Source organism: Rhea pennata, chromosome 6 (genome assembly GCF_028389875.1).
Source record: "Rhea pennata isolate bPtePen1 chromosome 6, bPtePen1.pri, whole genome shotgun sequence".
In the NCBI taxonomy this organism is placed as follows: Eukaryota; Metazoa; Chordata; class Aves; order Rheiformes; family Rheidae; genus Rhea; species Rhea pennata.
In genome coordinates, this window is record NC_084668.1 from 10511545 (window position 1) to 10534981 (window position 23437).

Consider the following 23437-nt stretch of genomic DNA (forward strand, 5'->3'; position numbering starts at 1 on the left):
AGAAAAAGAGAGGCAGTATCACTTCTATCTGAGGGAACAGAGGCACAGTGACCCATCTTGGCAACCTCTAAGAAGCAGTTTTGCGAGTTTCTACCGAAAGGCACTTTAATGGATACGTGATCTATTATTATTATTGATACGGTTAACATAGAAGGAAAGCCTGAAATTACCAACTAACATTTAGCAACACCGTACTCTGCTTTAGGAAAAGTGGGAAAGAATCAATCCCAGTCTTCACAACATCTGGCTCACAGACAGAGTCCATCCTCACCAAAAAAAAAAAAAAAAAAAAAAAAAGCAATCATTCGAGTTTTATTCTTAAAACTGAAACCATGAACTTTCATCTTCATCTGGAAAAATGCCTTATTCCTACTTGTGCATATTGATGTCCTGCAAGAACTCAGGTTGCTACCTCTTACATGAAGGTGTCTCCCTGAAATAATGTGAGAAACAGGCAAATTGGTCCTTGAACACAAAAGCCTCCCAACACTCATTTGTCCATTTCAGCATGCTAAAGAGGGCTGCAAGAGAGAAAGAAAAGCATTCACCAGACAAGAATATGAAACAATAGTCAGTCTGCACCATTTAAACAGAAGACGTTACATATAAAATGAGTGAATAAAAGCTATTACTTGAAACAGAGATTCTCTTGTCAAGCTCTCTAAAATACCCAGTGATCTGGTCACAAGAAGTTTCCATTTTCATCAGAAGATACTGCTGTGAGAGGATTTTACTCCGCATTGTATGATCTCCACATGTAACTAACATCTGCCACCAAGAATGCATGCCACAAGTCAGAGAGCATTTACATCACCTACATTTTAATAGGCAAGCGAAGGAAAAAAGAAATGTGAGAAGGAAAAAATAAAATCGCATTTCTGTCCCCCAATTTTCCTTCTCTCAGTCTTAGCATCCTGACAGAATTAATTTCCACAGGAAGCAACTGCAATGTTTGTAAAGCAATCCTCTAGGATTTATTGATCTTAAAAAAAAAAAAAACACTCATTACGCAGAATAAGGAGAATTTACAACAGATACGGGAAAACAAAACAATCTTTTGGGATCTTCACCAGGCCGACACAGGATTAGCTTTGTAGTTTCTGTAATCTTCCTCACAGAAGAATGCTAATTCGGTTTCATTTGCTAGAACGGATGAAAAATAAAATATTTAGCACACCAGTAAAAACTACCCAACAACCAACTAGTTAGACTCTTAGAAGGCAACTAGTGACTTTTTGGTCAAAGGCAATTACAAATCATTATGAACAGAACATTACGTTTTTGTTCTTTTGTTTGTTTTTTTCCCCTCCTCAAAAATATTCTAGTACTAAAGACGTAGTTTAACCTTGTTAGAAGTACAAGAACCTGAAAATACATAAATACATATGCAAGACCCCTCAAAATTTGTTTAACACAAAGACTACAAAATTGTTTGTATAAGTATTCAACAAAATTAAGTGACTACATCCGTACACCTTAGAATGCTAAAAAAAACCACTGAAGCATGATTTTCTGTCTTTCTTGCCCATCTTTCTGTTAGGAAAGGGGAAAAGAAACTATTTTTCCTCCATGAAATTAGCCTGTAGATACAATAATTTAATACTTAGAGGATCAGTAGAATATTTTACAGATCACTTTACATTCTCCCTCATGACCCATCAAAATATGTGTCTGAAGAAGTTAATTTTTTGCCCTGCTGATGATTAATTCATGAGGCTTCAACAATATGCAAAGTGAAAGACACAAATTGGCTTCTCCAGCAATACCTTCAAATACCTCTAATTATTCACAGGGGATATGGCAGTGCTAGAGGACCCACAAAGGTTCAGAGCAGTCACAATTCTTTCAACCCAGTAGGTCAAGGACTTCCTCTTCTAAAACAATAAGTCAGCAACATTACTAATTCAGAACAGAGACAAATCTGATGGAAAGCCTTCACAATTATTAAACATGGAATTCTTTAAGGTGCTGAGCCAATGAGATTCACATTCGTTTTTTAAATTAAACCTGAAGTTAATGAAGTCTGCCTGTCTGCTTAAAAAAAAGGGGGGGAGAAAAAAAAAAAGCAAAAGATTCTCAAATCTCAACTAGAAAGCAGATGAGACTGCAGTGAATGCCAAACACTTTATTAACATACATCCTGCTCTAAAAAACAAGCAAGCATTAACCTTGCTGACTAGATAATAGCCATAATAATCACTACCACAGAGGCTTTCCTGGGGATACTTATTTAATGCCCTCATAATTTATAACTCTCATGCCCAATTCTGTGAAGTGCCAAGGGCAATCAACTGCAGCTTAGGGAAAAAAAAATAAAATAAAAAAAGAAGAAGTTCCGCATGTCTCAGAACTTCCCAGATTTTCTAAAGGAAATTCTCTTTTATTCTCATAAATCTTGTCCAAACTAGATGTTAAAAAAAAACAAAAAAAGTCAGTGGAAGATTTTAAATCTCACTGATTTAAATGAAAACATACAAAATGAGGACTAACAGCATATGGTATCACACCTCACTTCCTCGGTTTACTATTTTCCAGTTCTTGAGGGAAAAGGAGGACTTTTCAGAAATTTTCCTACAAACACTCTTTTCTTAAGTTAGCTAATTTTCATACCAAGAAATGCTGGAATACAGCAAAAATCAAAATGGTATAATGCATGCTGCATTTTTCACAGTAAGAGTTTTTCTTTTCTATGATAAATGCCAACCACACAGCAGTGACTAATTGCTGTTAGTTATTTTGAAAAATTACAAAGCAGCTTTAAATTGCTTTCTTCCTTGATTAAACCACCTCTCTCTTCATATATAGAAATAAAACAGTTTCGTTTATTCCAATTTGCTTTCGCTATAATATTTACTCTAACATTTAGACACCTTTCTGGATTGCATTCAACTGTTTTACTGCTGGAGCTACAAACCTAGTTTAACAGATGGATAATATATACATACAATTACTTAGCAATGCCGTTTTGAATGAGGGCAGCACTGGACAATACCAAACACCAATTCAGCATTTGGCATTGTCATCACTCTTCCCTAAACTATGTTGCCTCTTGTATTTTAGGCAGATAAAAGAATCATACTTAAATGAATCTTTTGCTAAATAAATTACAAATCCATAGGACTTGACTGCCAGTAATCCCCCTTTCTGAGGAACCATTTTTCTTCCAGCTAAAAGGCCTGGTTTAATAGGAAAAGCCAGAGAATAACAGTTACTCATATTACAGGAGTGCCCCAGAACCTTTAGGAAAGGTATACAAAGGACAATCACAGCAGATCCAGAAGAAAAACAGTCACCACCCCAGTTCAGCTAAACCTCCAAAGTAATGGCATGGAATTTGCAACAAGGAAAAGGAGAGAAACAGAAATAAAAACAAACAATTAAAAAAAAAAAGTCCCTTTCCCTTTCTCCCTAAAAAAGTAAGCTTACTTCTGTTTGCTGTGGCCATAGAAGGAGATTGCTTAGAAGAATATAATGCAACATAATCAACATTAAGGTGGTATCTTCTAACAAAAGAAGTAAGTAGCCCACCTGACCAACAGTAGAAGCTCCACTACTTGAAACATGTTTGGTTAGATGAAATAAAAGAGCTAAGAAACCCATGAGAAAGAAAAACCATTCACGGGCTGGGGAGAAATCAGAGGGCATCAAGAACGGCAGGGGGCTTTCCCTGTGACACCCCTGCATGGACAGTGCAGGGAGTTGTGCGTTACAGCTAGTCAAATCACATTTAAATGAGTGGGTGTCCACACCAAGGTAGGACACAACTACATCCCTGAAGTACCTTGCTGCCACAAAGCCATTCAGCCACATTTTGAGGAGCCCAAAGGACATCCAGGGACCATCAATTTTGGCATGACAGACATTTCTTTACATTATTACCAAAAGACCTGCCTTACATGCCTCCCGCTGTCAAAACGTGAGAAATCAGGTCAAGTTTCAACTCTATGCTATATTCAGCACATTCTCTAAATGATACTACTTAAGCTTTCCTGAGCAGTCTGACTATTAGGCACAGTATGTTGCACGTTAAACAAATCTAATCTTATTTCATTATTCCATGCTGGTTCTACTACTTACATTTCTAACCAAAACATCAGTCTAAATGTTACTCATAAGACTAAGCAGACATGGTACTAATAACCTATCTGTCAATCATTTAAAATTACTCTCAGCAGAATTATAAGCATACCTTCTAAAAATCACAATTTGCATTCTGAACATTTGGAGTGCAGATACCTGCTGCCCTCAGTCCAATGATTTGAATGTACATTATCCCCCCTTCTTCCCTGAATAATTATCAGGTAGTGTAAAGAGCATCAGGAATAGCATTTACTTTTCAGCAGGCTATCCAAACATAATCAGCCACTTATCAGTTTAATGAAACTGCAAGGAACAGCACCTTCAGTCAATACAAATGTACTCCTACCTACTCCAGCTGCTTTCAGCGTGCTTTCTTCTTTCAAAATGAGTTTGTCATCATCTTCTAAACTCACTACAAGTTCATTGGTCTACAGATCAGAGAATCAGAATACAAAGGTAAGAATAGGGTTTACTGTCTCTTCTCTAGTCTTATTTAACAGTGCAAAGATCTGCCTGCATTAATGCATATAACACAGGAAGAATACAGATGATAACCGTACCTTAGACTTATGTGCTTGGTGAATAATCTTCATTGTATCTGAAAGAAAATACAATGTTTTCCTAAAATCAGACTTATTTGGTAGGTAACACTGAAAATTGCATTTGGGGAAGGAGACAGAAGCACAGGAGTAAGGTTCATTTTTTTAAAACATTATTTTATGCACTCAATCTAAAAATAATAATAGTAATAAAGATGTGTGGGAGGAGAATCTTTATTTCTTAGCCCTGCAGCCACAGTCTTTGACCAGACTGCATGGCATACAATCCAACCTTAAGGTACCACGTCTTACTGGATTTCTCTGTTGGCTAAGTTATAATAATCCAAACGACCATCTCAACTGCCAAAGCACATGAATTTAAATGTCAGAGTATTTTAACCAAACAGGTTTTATCCATGCAATTTAGGCAGGACAAACAACTGTTTATTTGCTGTTTACTGCTATTGTTGATAGGCAGCAACTGTTAAAATCCAGTAATTCAGTCGCTTCAGATCATTCCTTGAAATTATCCTCCTCCTGAATCAGCATCCATGGCAGAAATTATGCTACACAAAGAGGTAAAAAAAACAAACAAAACAAAACAAAAAAAAACAAAAAAACCCACTCACTTTCGAATGGCTATGTGGGCCTGGTTTTGTTGGCAAAAAGGAAAAGGTAGGAAAAAGGTTGTGGTAACTAAAGCAAACAGCTGACTGAAAACATGCAGATGAAATGGAAATCAAAAGATGCCCACGCAGCAGTAAAAATAATCAAACCATCTATGTTTGAGCAAATTCAGAATAACACAGCAAGAAACAGCACTGCTTAGCTGCTTGTTTTCTTTTCTAGTTTTGTTTTGCACTTTAATAGAACACTGCATACTGAAAAGTCTAGTAAGAGAAGGATGCAAGAAAGTTAAATGCAGGCTAAAACAATTTTCAAACAATGGAGAGCAAGTGCTGAATGGTCAGAATGAGAGATCACATTCCCATTCAGAGGTTTGCTTCTATATCTTTAATGCACAATATTGAACATTATTTTATAGGCCAATAATGAACATTATTTTATTTTTATTTTATTTAGAGCATGACAGATGGTCAAAACTACTCCATATTCCCACTTAAAAGGCAGCGCTAGTATGCAATATATGTTGCAGAATTACCTACATCTTCTTTAGAAGCAAGGCATGAAATAGCAATCACCAGGATCCATCTTGCATAGAAGCATTGCAAAAAGGCCAAACAATCACAGCAAAAAACTTCCTGAAACCATTAAACCTTTCTATCACTGTGAAAACAAATCAGCCTCTGCCTAGTAGTTTTAAGGGTCTGGATCTACTTTATCCCATCCCCTTTTTTCTGGTTTTCTCTCTGAACCGTTGTCTCAGTTTTACTTGTTCACATCTCCATGACTGGCATCTGGCAGTTTACCACACCTTCATTCGCACTATTAAATGGCTTCTCTCTAACTCCATTAGAGATATGAAGCTGCTGCCTCTTCCTATCTTAGGTGAAGCCTTATGTCCTCTCAAATGCCTTGGCTATTTCATCCCAATCTAGTCCCACTCAATCACATTCCCAGATCTTCATATTGCATTTTCTAGTAACAGATCTTCCAGAACAATAGACAAGAAGTCACTTTTTAAGACTGATTGTGTTGAGCATCTACCACATTGCTCCACATTATGGAGAAAAATGGAAAAGCAGGTCAGATGAGAGATGACCAGCTCCGATTAAGACTTCTGGCAGTGCTAAACAAAGGAGAAAGAAATGGGACTCTTAGTAGTACTATTCATCCACAAGTTTCACTGCAGTCTCATCACCAAAATGCAACAAAAACAGTAGTGTGTGTAAGATATATCAAGAACATGAATCTGAATGACTCAAAGCTTAAGGGGAAGTTCAGAACTCGGGTTTGCTTTTTCTGTGTGAAAATTCAGCGTAGCTGGCACCACCTCACTAAAAGCAGGCCTCCACTAACTGGTGTGACAGGTTTTAAACATCTGCACTGTTTTTCACCCACACCATGCCCAGCCCTACCAGAGATCAGGAGCTCAGCCACAACATAGGCCTTAGGCAAAACTAAGCACATGCTCCAAGTGATGAAAGAACTAGCAGCAGGGAAAGGCAGCGTCAGAAATACTACTGACAGCACAGGACTCTCTCATCTAGCCAAAGCAACAGATAACAGGGGAGGAAGGACACCTCCAAATTCAAAGTTACAGTTCTCCAGATTTGTAAGACAGAGAGAAAGAGAAAAAAAGTTCAAGTCCTTGCCACTGAAAGATTGTAAATCTTAATCCCTAACTCTTTTCCTGTTTTTATTTAGCACTATCTGGTTCACCAGCAGCATGAACACAGAATGAGATGTTTAGGGGGAGGGGGTTGTTTGCTTTTTAAAGCTAGGCAAGTGGAGTCAATCACTATTTACATGCATTAAATAGATTCCTCATTCAGTTCCTCGAATCGCTGTGAAGGAAGAAGCTCACTGACTCTACCGAGAACATGGGAGACACATCACTTGCAGCAAACCCCAGAGCAAACTTTTAGAACATCCAAGTTTAGGAGGAGGTGAGCTACCAAAAAGATACGTTCTTGACCATCCAAGTTCCAAGACCAAGTTCTTGACCATCCATTCCAAGAAAGGAATAAATTTAGTCTATTTAAAAAGCATATTTGGTCCCAAATAGGATGAATTGCACTTGTTCTGCCCAAGCTTCACAAAAAGGCAATATACACAATCTTTACATTAGAGGATAACTCCAGCCTAACTTTTACAGCAGACTGTTTCATTCTGTCAACTTGTATTTAAGAGCTTTCCTAGTTACTTTGAGCAATGTTCCTTTCCTCCTCTTATATTATGTTAATTATTAAAGTATCTCAGTCTTAAGCATTTTCCATTTACTGCCTTCCTCTCCTGCCTTGCCATGCTTTCTGACCTCACAATTAGTAAATAGCTACTGAAATACATAAACACAGAGAACTAGGATTTCAAAGCATTTAAGGTCACAAGCTGCTCTGTAGCACTTACAGAACAGAGTTAAAAGGCACTTACAAAAGCAATACAAAATTAATACCAAAATCCACCAATGTCAATTAGCAAAAAAAATGCATAATGTGCAGCCTATTTCAAAGATTAATACCAAAGCTCAAAATAACGGTCAGGGTTTTTACATGATCCCAGTGGCAAAATCCTCACTACAAGTGTAAGATAGAGTTGCAATTTTAGGCAGGCAGTGCAACTGGCATGAGTAAACTAGTCAAGAATTACCATATTCTCTAGTTGTTGTCTTCTAAACTGTACAATAACTGGTATAAAATACTACGTCCACATTTTGCAGGAAAAAAAACAAAAAACAAAAAACAAAAAAATAAAAAAATAAAAACAGGAAACCTACCATACTTGTAATTTTTAAAAGGAGGAGGAAGTCCTGTTCTTGAAGGCACATCTATTAATATAAAAGCACCACATTAAAACAAAGTTCTCCACTCCCCTCCTTCCCCCCCCCCCCGCCTCGCAATAATACACAGGAATTTAATGCGTGCGTTCTGGACTGTCACATTAAAATAAATTCTTAAAACAGGAGACTTGTAATGCAACACTAAGCTAATATTGCCTCATGCTCTAATAACAGTCAAGCATCGCCCCAATAACCAAGATATGCTTGCTCCCATTAACCAAAATGTGACAAAAGAACATATTCACAAAGAGTTGCAAAACCCCAGAAGACAAAATGCTCCGAAAGATGTAACAAGGTGATAACAGGCTGATGAGTCCAGCTAGTGCTTCTGGGACTCAATAAATAAAAGTCTGACTGGGCAATCTGGAATTCCCTGAGCTCATTGGCTCGTCCAAGTCACTCCCCTGAAGAAACCATGCCCTGGTTTCTGCAAGCTTGCCTTGTATCTGTGGCTCTCTACATAAATAACTTAGTGTTATTGGGTAGCTCAGTTTATTGTTATTTTGACTGGAATCATGATAATATCCATTTGCCTTTATTATTTTGCTGTAACTTCATAGTTAACTAGTTAGCCTTAACCTGCCAGTCTCGGTGTGTCTGTTATCATATCCCAAACCAATATTGCAACTAAACCTTCCATACAGCACAGAAGACATGCACAACCTTTGGCTCCAATACTACAGTTACTCCGTATCAGCTTAACTTCACTTGACCGTGCAGTCCCTGTGAACCTAACTACCCACGAGGACGGTGAGTAAATGCAAGCTGGATGTGACCACGGGGCTCTGATCCTCCAGAAATCTGACAAGAACATCCTGTTAGTGATTTTTATAGTCTGAAGTCCAGCATCTCTCACCACCTTGTACAAACACACCCCAAAAATAGTCATTCATAACTGGATTGTTTTGAAACCCAGCCATGGTTTTGTAACTGTTTTACACAGTCACAAAAAAGGAAGTCAAATTGCAGAAAGTTAACTCTTTAACAGCATGCAGGACAGAGCTCATAAGGAACTGTAAGAAAACTGACACCTTCCCTGGTGCCTGTCCTCAGTGACCTCTAGGGATTTATTCTGGGTCTTGAAAGGCCTTGCTACTTTTGAGGTGCTCAGCACTGAGACAGCTGAAACCATAATTTCATCAGTAGTTTAAAAATTTATCTCAAATTTCTCCTTCCAAACATTACAGGAAATAAAAGAACATGGCTTTTGGACCAGGAACAGCAATCTCCACATGTGCAATGATGTTCCAAAAAGCCTTCCCCAAACACTAGCTTTGTCTCAAATAACAGAAAGTTGCAATACTGCACACATCAAAAGCAAGTTTTTTAGCACTGTTTTTCATGTTATTCCCCATAACAGAAGCTGTGCTATGTGTTCTGAAAGTGTATATAGTTTTCCAATGGTTTCCTGAGATCTAGCCATGCCTATTACTGTCTAGAATTACAGAAGCTGCAGAAAACACAATACAGCTCTGAGGCCCAGGGCAATGTCCTAAAAGTTGCTCAATGTGATCAACTGTAACAGTTCAAGACTTGTTTAAGCTGACATCATGCAAAGAATAAAACACTGTTTTTCTGCACCTTCGCATGTCTCCATTTAAATGCACAGAAATACATCTGCAAGATTAGTGTCACACCCTACCTACTCTGCAGCTGTGTGGGCTGGTCTACATTAATTAACCTGTAGCAGTACTGTCATATTCAACCACGTTTCTAAAACATGGGGCCCATAAATGAGTAAAGCTGTACCAGAAAACTCAAGCTGGAGATGGATACTCAGAAGAAAACATGCACTGTGATACTTCAGTGTCAAAAACAAATTTTCAAGATCCTCTTTCTTTTTACAAGTAACTAACAACAGACTTTAGTTCCGACATTCCACACACTGGTGTGGTTCCTAAGCGTCAAGGGCTCTCTAATTTCTATTAATTTACCCTTGTTAACTTCTGAATAGCTGCCTGACAGCAGTGTCCAAACAGTCTGAGGCCCTGAGCCAAATGCAGCATAGCCCTTGTCTGGTTTCAACTAAACATGGGGATTTGGGCACCGGGAGTAGTCTCTACACAAATGTCGGCATGGCACACCGACCATGGAAGCTCTTACAAACACCAGTCCTCTCATCTGAGAGGCAAGCACACAGGGGAAGCAAATACAGATCTGGCACCTCTAGCAAAGCCACAGAATTTTCCCATTCATTTGTTCCCCTCCACTTTCTTTGGTAGAGGCTGCAACATATGGGCTCAAAGTAGATGAATAAGCGCACAGCCCCTCACCCTTCTGCACAAAAGTAATGAACTGCTTTACTGTCTGATCCAAGTTAACTCCATGATACACCACTGGCTTGAAATTCCGGTGCTCAAAAGAGCGAACAAGACGAACTGTGATAGTTGAACTTTCTGTTGACATGAGAATCAATTGGAAATAACCTGGAAAACATTAAAAAGAGTAATTATTGACTTTCCTCTATGTACAAGCCCAGCTAGAAAACAAGGTACAGGTAGGACTCATTCAAAAATTAAAACATGGCCATATATTAAATAGCATTATGCCTTTCAGGCCTTCACTTTTACTTTTTCTACAGGAGCAACAGCAGCATCTCAAAACAAGCCGCGTTATCTAGGATATTATTGATATTAAACATCAAATAGTCCGTATCAATTTTGCACTGATTACAATGGCTCTACACAGAACACTCCACCAGACTGTTTATATAAACAGACAAAAATGATATGGATAAATGCACGTTATGTGTTTTGGTTTTTAAGTGATTGAAGATTTTACCTGCTATGTGAGTAAAATTTTGCTCTAAAAGACTAAAATAACAAAAACAAAAAGAATCAATATCTTTTTAATATACTGTAGAAGGTCCAAGGCCCTGAAAAAAGCCTAAGCTGTTACACAACACTCATTTTTATTATGTCGAATGAAATAAAAAAAAAATCCTCACATACATACAAATAATTCTCCTGGTACATTATTATACAATTCAGGTTTTTAATTTATAATGTATGTATCTAAAATAGCTCTACAAGGCTTAAAATACTTTACCAGAGAGCAGAACCTGAAAGTCTTACCAGCCTAAGTCACCCTTCAAACAAACCCACACATCCTCTGTTCAGTTAGATACTTCCTCAGCACAGGCAGATGGAGCAGTAAGGAAACACCACAGCCTCAGTGCTACAACGTCAGTCAGCAGGACAGCCCAGCCTCTGCGCCTCTTACCCTTTTACAGCCACTTCAGGCACTGCTTCCAGCCCCTCACAACCCTTCACGTGCTCCCTCCTCCCTCCTCCCTTCAGTCGCTTCCCCTTTGCCCCCTCCACCCCACTTCCTTTCTTCCCACGAAGCAAGCGGCGCCACCGCGCACGCACGAGGTGCCTCCCGTCCCCGACGCGCTGCTCTAGCTGAACAGGTTTGTTTTGATTCGAGCAGTTTCTGCAGAGCGGAGACACAGGCAGAGCGACGGGCTACTGACTGCCCCACCCGCGATCCCTGCCGTCAAGGCCTCACAGCGTAATTCCGGAACTCCACAGCATAATCCCACCTCCACTACCCATCACAGCGATCCCTGACCGGCAGGGCGCAGGGCCCCCCTCGGGCCAGGGTAGGGCCGCCCCCGCCCCCCGGCAGGCAAACGCTAACGGCTCCCGGCCTTACTACCACCCCCGCGGCCGGCACTTCCGCGTGTCTCGCTTCGCCCCGCCCCGCCTAGCCCCGCCAATCAAATCCTTCCCGCCCCCGCCCTCGCTCTCTCGTCATCCCTCGGCCACGCCAAGAGATTGGCTGCGGCGCGCGCTGTCCCCGCCCCCCCCCCGCGCCTCCAATCCGCGCGGCTCTGGAGGCCCCGCCCCCTCCCTCCGCGAGGCCCGGGTTCACCTCTCCCGCAGCGCCCCCGAGAGCCCGCCTCTCCCTCGGGCACCGCTTTCTCATTGGCCCTTTCCGTGGCTCCTCCCCGCCCCGCGGCGAGGCGCCGATTGGCGCGGGGGCGCGCGCGCGGCGCCGGGATTGGCCGGCGGGCGCTCTGGCGATGGGCGAAGCGGCGGCGCGCGCGGGGGCGGCGCGTTAGACGCGCGTGGCCGGGCCGGGATCGCGGCGATGGCGCAGGTGGGGCCGGGCCCGCGGGCCGGGGGGGTCGGGCCGGGCCGGGGGCCGCGGGCTGCGGGGCCGCGGGGGGCTCACGGCGGCGCTGCTGCCCTCCGCAGGCCGCGTTCGAGAAGGCGGCGGAGGAGGTGAAGCAGCTCAAGTCGCAGCCGACGGACCAGGAGATGCTGGACGTGTACAGCCACTACAAGCAGGCCACGGTGGGCGACGTGAACACGCGTGAGTAGCGGGGCGCGGCGCGGGGGGGGGGGTGGCTTGGCCGCGGTTGCCCGAGCGGTTCGGGGAAGCTCTGCGAATCCGTTGTGCAGACGTTGGTGTTCGGGTTTTGGAGCCCGCTGTCGGTTCGTGCTCCGCCGCTCAGACCACGAGTGACGTTGGGAGCGAGGCCTGTCCACGGAGCACTGGAGTGCGCGGGGCTGGGAAGGACAAAGGCCCTCCCCCCGGGGCGCCGGTCTCCTGACCGGGTAAGTTTACTGGGTGCAGGCGGCAGTCAAGGCTGGCAGCGACGTGTGCTGGGAGTGTAAGTAGGGGCACGCGCAGGGTCTCTCTAAGACGAGTGGCCCTGGGGACAGAAGAGCTGAGCTTGGTCTTCAGACCTGACCCTTTTAGCGTCGTTGGAAAGCAGCATTATTAACGCTTGCCAAGGTGAAATAGTTCTGCAGAGCTGCTAGTATACCATCATTTGTATAAGGCACTGCTCTCTTGTGAGGCAGTAGCTAACGGGAGTTGGCTAAAAAAGCAATCTGTATAATAGTAAGCTGGAGGGGTTTTTTTGTTGGGAGAGGTAGAGCTGCCAACTAGCTTTGTAGGTCGTGCTGCTATGTGAGCAGTGCCAAGGGTATTGCTCTGACTAATGTACAGGCTACTGTCCAGTTCCATTTATTTGGTAATCCAAAGGATTGTATTTAAGATAGCAGAGAGGTAAAAACGCAAATAAATTTACACAAAGAATGATTGCAGACACTTTCTTCTGTTTTTAGCTGAAACCATCCCTAGCCTAAAGTGAAGTTATAATTCAGTGCTTATACCCCTAGGATGATAGAACACATGAAAAACTATGTTAAAAATATTATTAACTTGGAGATAATGAATTCGAAGCTGTACACTATTGACTTCTGCTTCACTTTAGAGCTGATATTCTCTTATCGAGTAGCATTCATGTAACAAATCTCTTCAGAAAGTACAGTGATTAAACAAAATCAGACTATGTGGTGCTCTTCTGTTCAAGTGTTACTGTCTTAAGGGAACTTGGCAGAGAATAACCTCTCTGTCACCACCAATAGCATTATAGCACGCTCTCTTCAGCATCAGAAGTGCTCTCCTTTCCTTGCAGACCTCACCATGGTAAGTCATTTTAGTCTGTGGTGGTTCAGAGCAGAACTGCTTTCAGGAAGGGGCTGGATATTATCTGTAGCCAGGCCCTACAAACTAATTCTGCTGTTAATCCTCTCTTTCTCTCTCTCTCTCTCTCTCTCTCAGAGCGCCCTGGTATGCTTGACTTCAAAGGCAAAGCAAAGTGGGATGCCTGGAGTGCATTAAAAGGTATCTGCTTAAAAAATAGGGGGGTGGGGGGTGGGGGGGAGATGCTGGGTAATTCAGCGTAAAATGTACTGCCTGTGGAATACCTTTGCCTTGTAAGAAGGAGTTAAACTACACCAAAATGCAGTCTGAGCTGCATGAATAGCTTTCCTGTAATAATTGTGGATGGAGTAAGTGCAAGTAATAGACTGTTCTGTTGCTATCTGTGCAGGTGTAACCTCGATTTGGAATATGTTTTTCTCATGGCTGCTGATCACACTTGTTTAAAACTTTGATACTAGGTTCACAGCCAAGTAACACTCTTAGCTTGCTTGCTGTCTGTTGCGTGACGGTAAGTGCTATAGCAAGGAATTGTAACTTGCATGAAAAAGGCATCTTAATGCTGAAGTAGTTACAGACTGGAATGACCATATGCTTGAGAGAGATACTTTTAGAAAGGCTCAGAGAAATAGGAAGTAATCTGTACAGATGTAGAATGACAGACTGAAAAATATATCTACTTAAGCAGGAAGTTACTGCGTTGCCTACCAGCTGTCTGGCTGCTGTATTGTTCTCCGAGCTAACTTTGTGCTATCTGGCTGCAGCAGGGATTGTTTTGGTGGAACACAAGAATTGAGTTATGATTCTATAGTTGAGAGAAAGGCAAAACAGGGACACTGCAGCAAGTAATGTTCCAAAAAGTTGTTTCTTTAGTAATAACTTGAGAATGCCTATGTAAATTGGCAATATCGAGCCTGGATATAAAAGTAGGGTCACAACTGAAAAAATGATGAAAAGTGGATCTCTGATAGCCAGCAGAAGTGGGCGTAAGGTGGCAGCAAAGTTATGTTTATGCGAGGGAACAGCAGATTGTGTAAATTTACAGATGATCAGGCCATGTATAAATCAGCATGATTTGTAAGTGAATGCATGCATCAGCTGGATTTGCTTAGCCTAAATGAACAACCTTCACTATTGCATTTCTAGTGGTATTGATTTAGGGTCTTTGCTAGCCTAGAAGTGCTCTTTGCAGGGAGTGAACCAGCAGAAAACACAGCCAGTGTGAACTAAGTTTGTGTGGAGCAGATGAGCCCGTGACACCATGTTGTTGCAAGGCTTTGTTGTCTCAGGATCTGTGTGTCCTGGGAAGAGTAAAGAGTATATTCAGGGAAGAGCTGCCTCAGGGAAGCTTGTAGGAGAAGAGTGGGCTGCTGTGTCTGTTCTGACTACCTCCTGTGTTATGTGTTTCAGGAATGTCCAAAGAAGACGCAATGAAAGCTTATGTAGCAAAAGTGGAAGAACTTAAAGGCAAATATGGCATCTGAGGACTGGATATAGCAACCATTTTCACATCTGCAACATGCCTTATCTCTAATACTGTGGAAAACTGATTACTGAGGATAACTTTAAGTAGCTAGCGTACTATAGTCTGTTTTCGTAATGCCCATAGTACGGTAGGAATTACATACCTGTCTAACATACTGATGTGTTACAGTATCCTCTTGTGAATGAAATAACCTGGAACTCATTAAAATGCATTTGGTACTTTAGCTGTTGCAATCGTCATCCCTCAGAAATTATTGCAAGTTCCTCCCCACTTCAAACAAGGAGACGCATCCCTTAGTTGCTGCGTTGCAGCCGTTGACCACATCTTTCCAAGGCTAAAAGCGAGGGTTTAGCTCTAACCTCTCTAGTCGTCCTGCCACTAGGGGGCCTCGGTACCCTGCATTTCGTGCGATGTGGACCCCTGTTTAAACCCGTGATGGCTGATCCTGCTTTGCCTCCTTGTCATGGAGATAAATGACAACCCGCAAAAGCCAGAGCTTAAAGTTATTGTGAGCGGGTTAGGTATAATGCCATATATGCTAAGAACAAGGTGTTGGATATTTGTTGCCTGGGGCTTTTAGAGGCTTGTTGAACAATCGCAAATCGTCCTCTGTAGCACACATCTTGGAGGTGTTATCCCTCAGCAATACTGTTGAGGTTCTGGAGATAAGGCAGTTAGTCAACACCTGAACACAAACCCTTTCCTGTGAAAGAAATGTCTGTGGCAAACTAAGCTGTCTGTGCCCCTGAATACTCTATTGCCTGTAACTACGGAATACTTGCAATTACCTGAGCTAGCATATAGTGAGCCTACAGTGACAAATAAACCAAGTATAAACTGGTTTAGCACTTACAATGCTGTTGAAATGGGAAGTTTAAAATGGTGATCAACAAAAGTTAAAACCATCAGGTTTTGTAGAAAACTATTCTCTATTACGCCTTTAGCTATTTCTGACTGCCAGATCTGCTGTATTAGAGTTGCTTATGCTGTAAGGAGAATCTTTACTTTCAAAATGTAAAACCCTGAAATATTCTGCTATAGGACTTATGAGAACAGGCACAACTGTTTATGGGAATAAGACATTCCAACTCCCGCTATACAGTTAGGTATCTATAACAGATGAGGACTTCACATCAAGCTGCCTTCAGATAAGCAATTTATGTCTAAGTACATGGAGGTGAAAGCTATCATTATTATCTGGCTAGCTAAATACATAGTTCTTTATTATGTTATACATGCTGTACTGTGTATAGCTCTAACTTGTATTTTCTTGTACATTGGTCAGAGGTGGACATGAGTTTACTTCTGATCCTTTGAAAAATTACAAACTTCCACCTCTGTTAGGTTTAATTAAAAAAGCTCTTGGAGCTGATTCCTCCAACATATTTTAATGGGATGTTGAACTGAGAAAGGTTTGTTCCTTGCCCTTGCAAGGCAAAAAGGTGGCCTATTCCTGTTTTCCCTTATTCTTTTATGTACGTAATGTAAGCATGCCTTTTTTTTCCCTTCGTGTCCTCTGTTAGTTGCTTGATATGAAGTGTTGAATATGTTCACCCTGCAGAACAGAGGTAGCAGCAGTTACTGAGCGTAAGGCAAGATGGGTTTAGCTCTTTGTCAGCCCTCAATTCCACAGCTAGCTCCATCTTCACAGCTGTGTTTTGTGAAGCCAGTTATCCTTGGGGGATTTGACTGACCGTAGCAGAATGTAACTCGTACTAGCGAATGCTTCCGCTTCAGCTCTTATTTGCTGGAAGCTTACCTACTGTGAACATGCAGGGTTTTGCTAACGTGCTTTCTGTCAAAACAGGTATTTAGCTTTTCCAGAATTACGGGCTGCTAAAACAACAGAATCGGATTCTGTCTAAATGTTGGGCTGGCAGTAGGAAGAACTATATCCTATTCCTAATTCTAGTTTAGGTTTCCTGCGAAACTGTGTAATTAAAATAGTGCTGTTCTCTTTCCTCATGCCTGTCTGGCATTCGGGGAACTGTTAGTATACATGTGGTGCTTATCCCGGAGAAGACTTGGTCTTGGCCAGGCTTTATAAATAATGTTGTTTACCAGTCTCTGTAAGTGACAAACAACTCTATCTTGAATATCTGTGTTTGGGTGCTTTATTTTTACCATAGTAATATATTCCTGCTTACAGCTTCATCTTCTTTAAAAAGTAACATCACTGCAGCTCTTGCTACTGAATCTGCCCTTTGGCTATCAATTGCACAGTTTAGAAGTACGCTGAAAAATTCAAGTTTTAATGGAAGTAAATGCTGTGCAGTAAGGGACTTCACAGGCGGCGTTAAGGCAGAAACAAAGTTACTGATGTCTGTGCACAGTGTAGATGATGAAAAGAAACAAAAATTGGTTGATGCGCTTGGAAATTGTTACTGAATGAAGCACTTCCTAGATGCTACTGGCCTCTTTTATGCTCTTTCTGTCTTCAGAAATGCTGTGATGCTCGTGGATACTACTGGAGGGAAAACACTGAAAAGGCTGTGAACTGAGTCAGTGAAGTGGTGGTCTAGCAGCAGGGTGAATGTCTCTAAAGGCTCGGGTTGTTTGTTCTGAATATGCTGCCAACTTGCTATATAACACACGCGATGCTTGCTAGTACGAAGCACGGGACTCCTGGGTGGCATAAATAACACTCTAGCAGTAGTGACGTGGCCAGGATAGTTTAAGGACACTCACGGATTTGTAACTAGAGGTAATATTTTTTTATTAAGCTATTGGAGTGGTAAGAATAGCCATTAAGATATACAGCCCGTTTGGGGGTTTGAAACGGAAGCAGCAGGTTTCAAACCAAAATACAACTTGAGAACAGTTGCTGTATCTGTAATAAGGTACTCTGGGTGCAAAGGAACAGGTGCTCTCGGCGAGCAGGGGGCTGCTCTGACACCCGTCCAGGGAGCTGCTGTTTGCCCTGTATTAGATCGGGGAAGGGAGAGCAGCGTTCCGACTCCCGCAGCGCTTGTGCAGGGGAGAGGACGTGCTCCGAGGGAAGCCTCGCGCGCAGGCGGCGGAGGCCAGCTGGTGTACATGCACTCTGAGCTGGTTTGCTGTGTTTGCAGAGTGCGCAGACTGCAATCTGGACTTTGGATATGCCAGTGTTACCTTGCGTGTGATAAGACAGTGTTCTGTCTATCGCTCTTCTACCATTAGTGCTTGCACAGAGAAATTACTTGAATGGTGCCCAGTGCAATTAGAGATAAGCTAGAAAAGGGATGTTTTTTTCCTTGTTTTTTTTTTCTTGTGGGTTTTGTTTGCCCTTACCGAAGACATGTGAACGTGCAACACTCAGAGTGCAGATTTAACAAATACCACTGTATCAGTGTGCTGCTTAAGGCCAGTAAGAGATTAGCAACCTTGAAGTTAAGTTTTCTGTTTGACTAAAAGGTGCTCCAAGGGTGACTGTTTTTCTGTCAAAACTCTTCTGTCCTAATCCAGAGGGATCATGTTTCACAATACAAGTATTACTTGAACCTTTGAACTTTTTTGATTTGACAGTTTAAAATAAATGACAGTTGCATTTGTTGTTTATAGTGTAGGTGCTTGTCCACCCAGTGTTCAGAGCCAACTATTCTGAGCAATACCAGTTAGCGTAGATGCCCAGTCACCCCAATCTTGTGCATATTGGTGGGATCCGTTGTGGATGGGGGAAGGAGAAAAATGGAAAATGCATTTCAGCTTAAATTCCTAAATTCCACAACTTTAACACAAAAAGGGGTATGCGGTGTTCCAACTTGTTGAAATTACTCAGAGCTAAGACAAGTTAATATTACATACTTGTAACACTTGGAGTAAGAGTCATAGTAATGAACTACAAAGTATAAGTTTGTAAAATAGAAATACAACAAAAGAAGATGGAATCTGTTCCATCAACATCCATGTCCCACGCATAATTAATGTCCTAAGGAACATTAATTATCTCCAGATTGAGCCAATCTTCAACTCCTAAGCTGAAGTGCAAATAAGACCAATCCATTCTAGGTGTGAGCCACCGTCTCCAGCTTTATGAAATGATGTGCCTGTATTCCCTCTAGGGCCAGCATCTATGCCAAGTTAAACCCAGCTGGAGTGAGTTATTCTGGAGTAGAGCTTTCAGGTGGAGCTTGCCTGCAGCAGTCTCTTAACTCTCCCGCTTTGCTTATGGCGCCTGGACTTCTGGCTGGTCCTACCACATGTCCATCTGTCTTCAAGGTCTGGGTGCTATAGCACTTGTTACTGCTGGGTCATCTTTTAATATTTTTGCTATTCAGTGTAGTTTTAGAGCAATCCTATGTTACATTAAGAATACCCAGGGAGGTACAGAGTCTTTTTCAAAATCATTTAATATGTCTTGCCCCTAATGTCATTTGAAACTTTCCTATACTTGGGGGAAAAATGCCTAGACTATTGGAAAAGCCATGCATAAATACAGTACATTAATAAGGAGGGACCTGGGGATATGATAAAGTGTATCTGAAGATCCCAGGGCCCCTTGCAATCCTGAAATATCTGGTCAAAGTTCCTGGAGCTTGATAAGTTTATGGAAGAGGTGATATGAAAAACAGCCTGAAGTGGAATCAGTGACTCAGCAGATCCCCTCCAATCTCTGTGCTAGGGTTGGATCTGTTTTAGCTATAAGTACTGCTACTGCACTGAAGTGCAGTAATAAAAAGAGTCCAAAGCCCTGACAAACTGAGAAATCATGTGATATCTCTGCAAAGTCCTTTTTAAGTCATATATTTGTTCTCTGTTTTCAAGACTGGATTGCCTCAAGCACATAATTCCACACCCTGGCAGGAATAAAAATATTACCTAGTTAAGATGGCCAAGGAGGCACCTTGTTTGTCTCCCCTAGACAGTGTGGAACAGGGAAGGAGACCTGCACAGGGAATCGGTTACATTAATGTAATTTGAAGTTCTTACCTGTACGGATGAAGGCTACTCGCACCCTGAACTAATGAGAAATCTGTGACGTGGTAAAAACGCAGATGGAAGTCTGGGATTCTCTGCCGTCTTCATCAGATCTGTACCCAGAATGATTTGAGGTTTTCAGAAAGACAGCTACGACTGACAAAACTTAATGCTATTGTATTTAAAATAAAGATGAGAAGTAGATGCAGAAACGCTGGGACTGCAGAGAGACCTGTGCAAGATGCTCACTCTGTGTTCCCCACAAGGCTGAGGTGGTAGTATGCCATCTCCTCTAACGCTGCTCGAAGGGGTTTTGAATCTTAAAGGTATGCTCACTAGTTTGACCCACTTGATATTTTTAACTCTGGTATTTAATTGCATCGATCTGAGTTTCTACTGAGATAAACATATATAAGACAGCGGAGAAACCAATTAATCTGTTCCTCCACGCCCGCTCCCCAGCTTGCATTGCACTGAAGTACGGACCCTTTTTTTTTTTTTTTATCAGTGATAAAAGGGCTAGAGTGCTGTTTTCTGTCTCGTATATATTTCAAAGCATCAATTTCTGCTGTGATGAATGCACACCAACATTTTGCAGATATGTCCTGAGCCGGCCCAACTATTGCCAGAGGCCCCTGGAAAGGGCCGTGTCCAAAACAGAGCAAGCAAGCAGCTAGTACGAGGTCTCTGAAGACGTGCAATGTGATGTGAAGGTAGGTTACACACCAGTAGCTAGGTCCAGAACCTGATCAGTGGTGAGAACTTTCTTTTTTCTTTTTCCCCTAGAGCGTAAAGCCCCATCCTTCTGTTTACAGTCTCCCTCAGTTGCTCTAATTTTTGTTTTTCCTTTGGATAATTGGGGTGGGTAGGAAAGGGAAAGGCTGGGAGAAAGCCAGGATGGACCAGCATGTTATCAACGTTTCCAAAGCAGTCACAGGAGCCTTAACAGTTGCTGTTTGATTTGGATGAGCAATAGGATCAGAAACCTCTCTGGCCTGTATTGCCTGAACTTTTGCACGTGTCCAGCAGTAAACGGGAGAGCCTGGAGCTGCAATGACAAGTGACAGCTCCGGGCCAGGCAGCTACCGCCGGGCTCCCCGTGACACAGGGAAGGGGTCTGGACAGGAGGCAAAGCGAAACCATCTGGTGCGGGAGCTTTCTCCGCTTACACGCTCGGCCGCCTCTCTCCTCGTGTCAGCGCGAGGCTGTCGTGCCGGCTGCCGCGGCTCGCCGCAGCGCCACGAGAGCTCTGAGCTAAAGCGCTTGTGACAAGGGGCCGGTCCGAGCGGCACCGCCCTCGGCACGGACCAGAACCGCCTTCTGTCGCGTATTTTGCCTGGGGCCGGCTTGCCGAGGGTGACCGTGCCCGTGTTGGCCGAAGCTGCCTGGCTCGAGCAGTTTGCCAGCAGCTTGCTGGCTTTTCACCCTGCTGCAGAAGCTCCGTTTTAGTGCAGCTAGGGTGCACCCAGCCGGAGCCGAGCGCGGCTTCTTGAGCGTGTGTTTTCAGTTTCTTGCAAAAAACGCTGCAAGGGGACAGTGGCACAAGACTATCAGTTCTTACTCTTTCCTCATAACATTTTCTGTATTCACAATTTTTTTTTTTTTTTTTGGCAGATACAGAGAAAGCCATTTTGCCTTTCATGCAGGCCTTGGGCATCTCCTGAAGAATCAGCCCACAACGTACTGGAAGTATTTTGTCTCCAAAACTGGGACAACTTCTGCCTGGAAAGACATTTTGAAATAGGAATCTGATAACAAGATTTAAATTCCTAGCTGCACCAGTTGCTCTTCCAAGAGTTATAAATGCACGATCAGAAAGACTTTATTTTTTTCAACAGACAAATAAATGCATTTATAGAAGTAACCAACTTAAAGATTAGAAAAGCCTGTACTGCGGGGTATGTATTGGGAGAAGTAGGAAGAAATCCTTTCTGTTGCATTAGCCATCAAGTATCGTGCAGTGTCCAGTCACTTGTGTTATTTCCAGAGCGTTGTAGTTTGGGTTGCTTTATAATCCTGAGGGCAGAATTTGTGATTTATCATCGTTCGGCCTTTGTAAGGTGCCCGGTAACCACTGCTTCACCTCAAAGCAAAGGACTTTCTCCATTAACCGTTTCCTAAGCCACCCAGTGGCTCGCAGAGCTGCCGGTCTTGACGGCTCACACGGCTTCTGCAATCCCCGTAGCTGGAAAAGATTCCTCGGCGTTCAACTTCCTCAGTGTAAATCGACCAGACTGAACCGTTCCTGTGTTTTACAGCAATCTGTGATAATCGCCATTATTTATGAACACATTTCCCTGAAATTTTTCTCTCCTGGGAGAGGATGTGAAATAACCATTTAAATGGAGAAAGGATTTTATAAGCAGAATACTGAAAGTGACAGTATACCGACTATTGCAGACTGACACAGCTGAACCAGTAATACACTTGAAGTACATTGAAGGTTGCTTATGATGTTAGGATATAGGTTAAAAAAGGTCAGGTAAAGAGAAATTACTTTTCTATTGTTCCTTTAAAAGTATTTTCTTTCTATTATAAAACACTATTTTCATACAGTTTTCCACAAATAGTAATCTTGAGGCATTTTTTCACAATGTATCTTCTAGCAATTATTTCTTTGAAAAGAGGGGAAATCTTAGGGGTTTTTTAGTTAGGAGACAATGAAAATAAATATATGTTTCCATTTGAACAAAGTGCAAGGTTCTAGCAGTATAAGGTTGTATGTCTTAAAAAGAAGTACAAAATGAAAATCCAGCTGTATTTAACATAAGGTATTGCCAGCCAAGCAATAGCAGAAGCAATTCTGCTTTATTCTGATATTAATTACATGTAAAGTTTCATCCTGGTATACATTTTATGTTTGGAAAAGCTGAATTAAATAAAAAATATTAAAGCAATTTTTGTTTGCAGCCAAAGTAACAAAAAAGAAGTACAAAAACAACGTCGCTAAACCAGTCCCTTTGCTCAAGGAACCAGCCTGGCCGTAACAGCTATGAAGGGAGCTCAGTCTGGATCAGAGCAGTTTTGGTTTCCAAAATAACCACCCAAGTTCCTCATTCTACGGGGATTTATGCACGCGTTTGCTCATGTGAGCTTACCACTGCGTTTCACAGCAAAACCATCTTGGTTCAGCACTTTGAGAAGAAATCACCATGCTGCTAAAGCCATTAGGGTGACTCACGTGTTTTTTTTTTTTTTCAAGTTAGACCCAAGCTTAATAATTTTGCTAATTGGGGGCCAAATTGCCTAAACGCTTTGCAGGATTGAGCCCACGTTACAGAAGGCGCAGGTCATGTGAGTGTTTTTGCCAGATAAGACCAGTTTATTTTGTCTGGCCTGCGCCGGCATTTGCTTAGCGCGGTTATGTGCGAGCAGAGTTTGTTCACTTCATCCAGCAAATGAGACAACACCAGCTGCTTGCAATTTTCAGCCAAAAATAAATAAATATTCTTCATTCTAGTGCTTGGAAGTGGAAAAGCCCAGTAGTGAATGTAGCCATCAGTCTGAACACTGCAA

General features: G+C 42.2%; 2 protein-coding genes across 5 annotated transcripts; one reads left to right on the forward strand and one right to left on the reverse strand.

Annotated features, from left to right (window-relative positions):
• Positions 1–951: 951 nt before the first annotated feature.
• On the reverse strand, positions 952–11764 carry C6H2orf76 (chromosome 6 C2orf76 homolog). 4 transcript variants are annotated; one of them, XM_062578701.1, is made up of 6 exons: positions 11624–11764; positions 10353–10475; positions 8017–8067; positions 4641–4678; positions 4427–4508; positions 952–1143 (listed from the first exon to the last, which is right to left on the reverse strand). In XM_062578701.1, the coding sequence occupies exons 1-6, from the start codon at positions 11634–11636 to the stop codon at positions 1067–1069; spliced, it is 384 nt and encodes a 127-aa protein (XP_062434685.1). In that variant the 5' UTR covers positions 11637–11764; the 3' UTR covers positions 952–1066. The 4 variants fall into 4 exon arrangements, with proteins under 4 accessions (XP_062434685.1, XP_062434684.1, XP_062434687.1 ...); XM_062578700.1 differs by having other exon boundaries at positions 10353–10505; XM_062578703.1 differs by having other exon boundaries at positions 10353–10505; positions 11451–11764.
• Positions 11765–12087: 323 nt separating this feature from the next.
• DBI (diazepam binding inhibitor, acyl-CoA binding protein) lies at positions 12088–15248 on the forward strand. Its single transcript, XM_062578704.1, has 4 exons — positions 12088–12183; positions 12282–12399; positions 13660–13722; positions 14950–15248. The coding sequence occupies exons 1-4, from the start codon at positions 12175–12177 to the stop codon at positions 15021–15023; spliced, it is 264 nt and encodes an 87-aa protein (XP_062434688.1). The 5' UTR covers positions 12088–12174; the 3' UTR covers positions 15024–15248.
• Positions 15249–23437: the final 8189 nt, after the last annotated feature.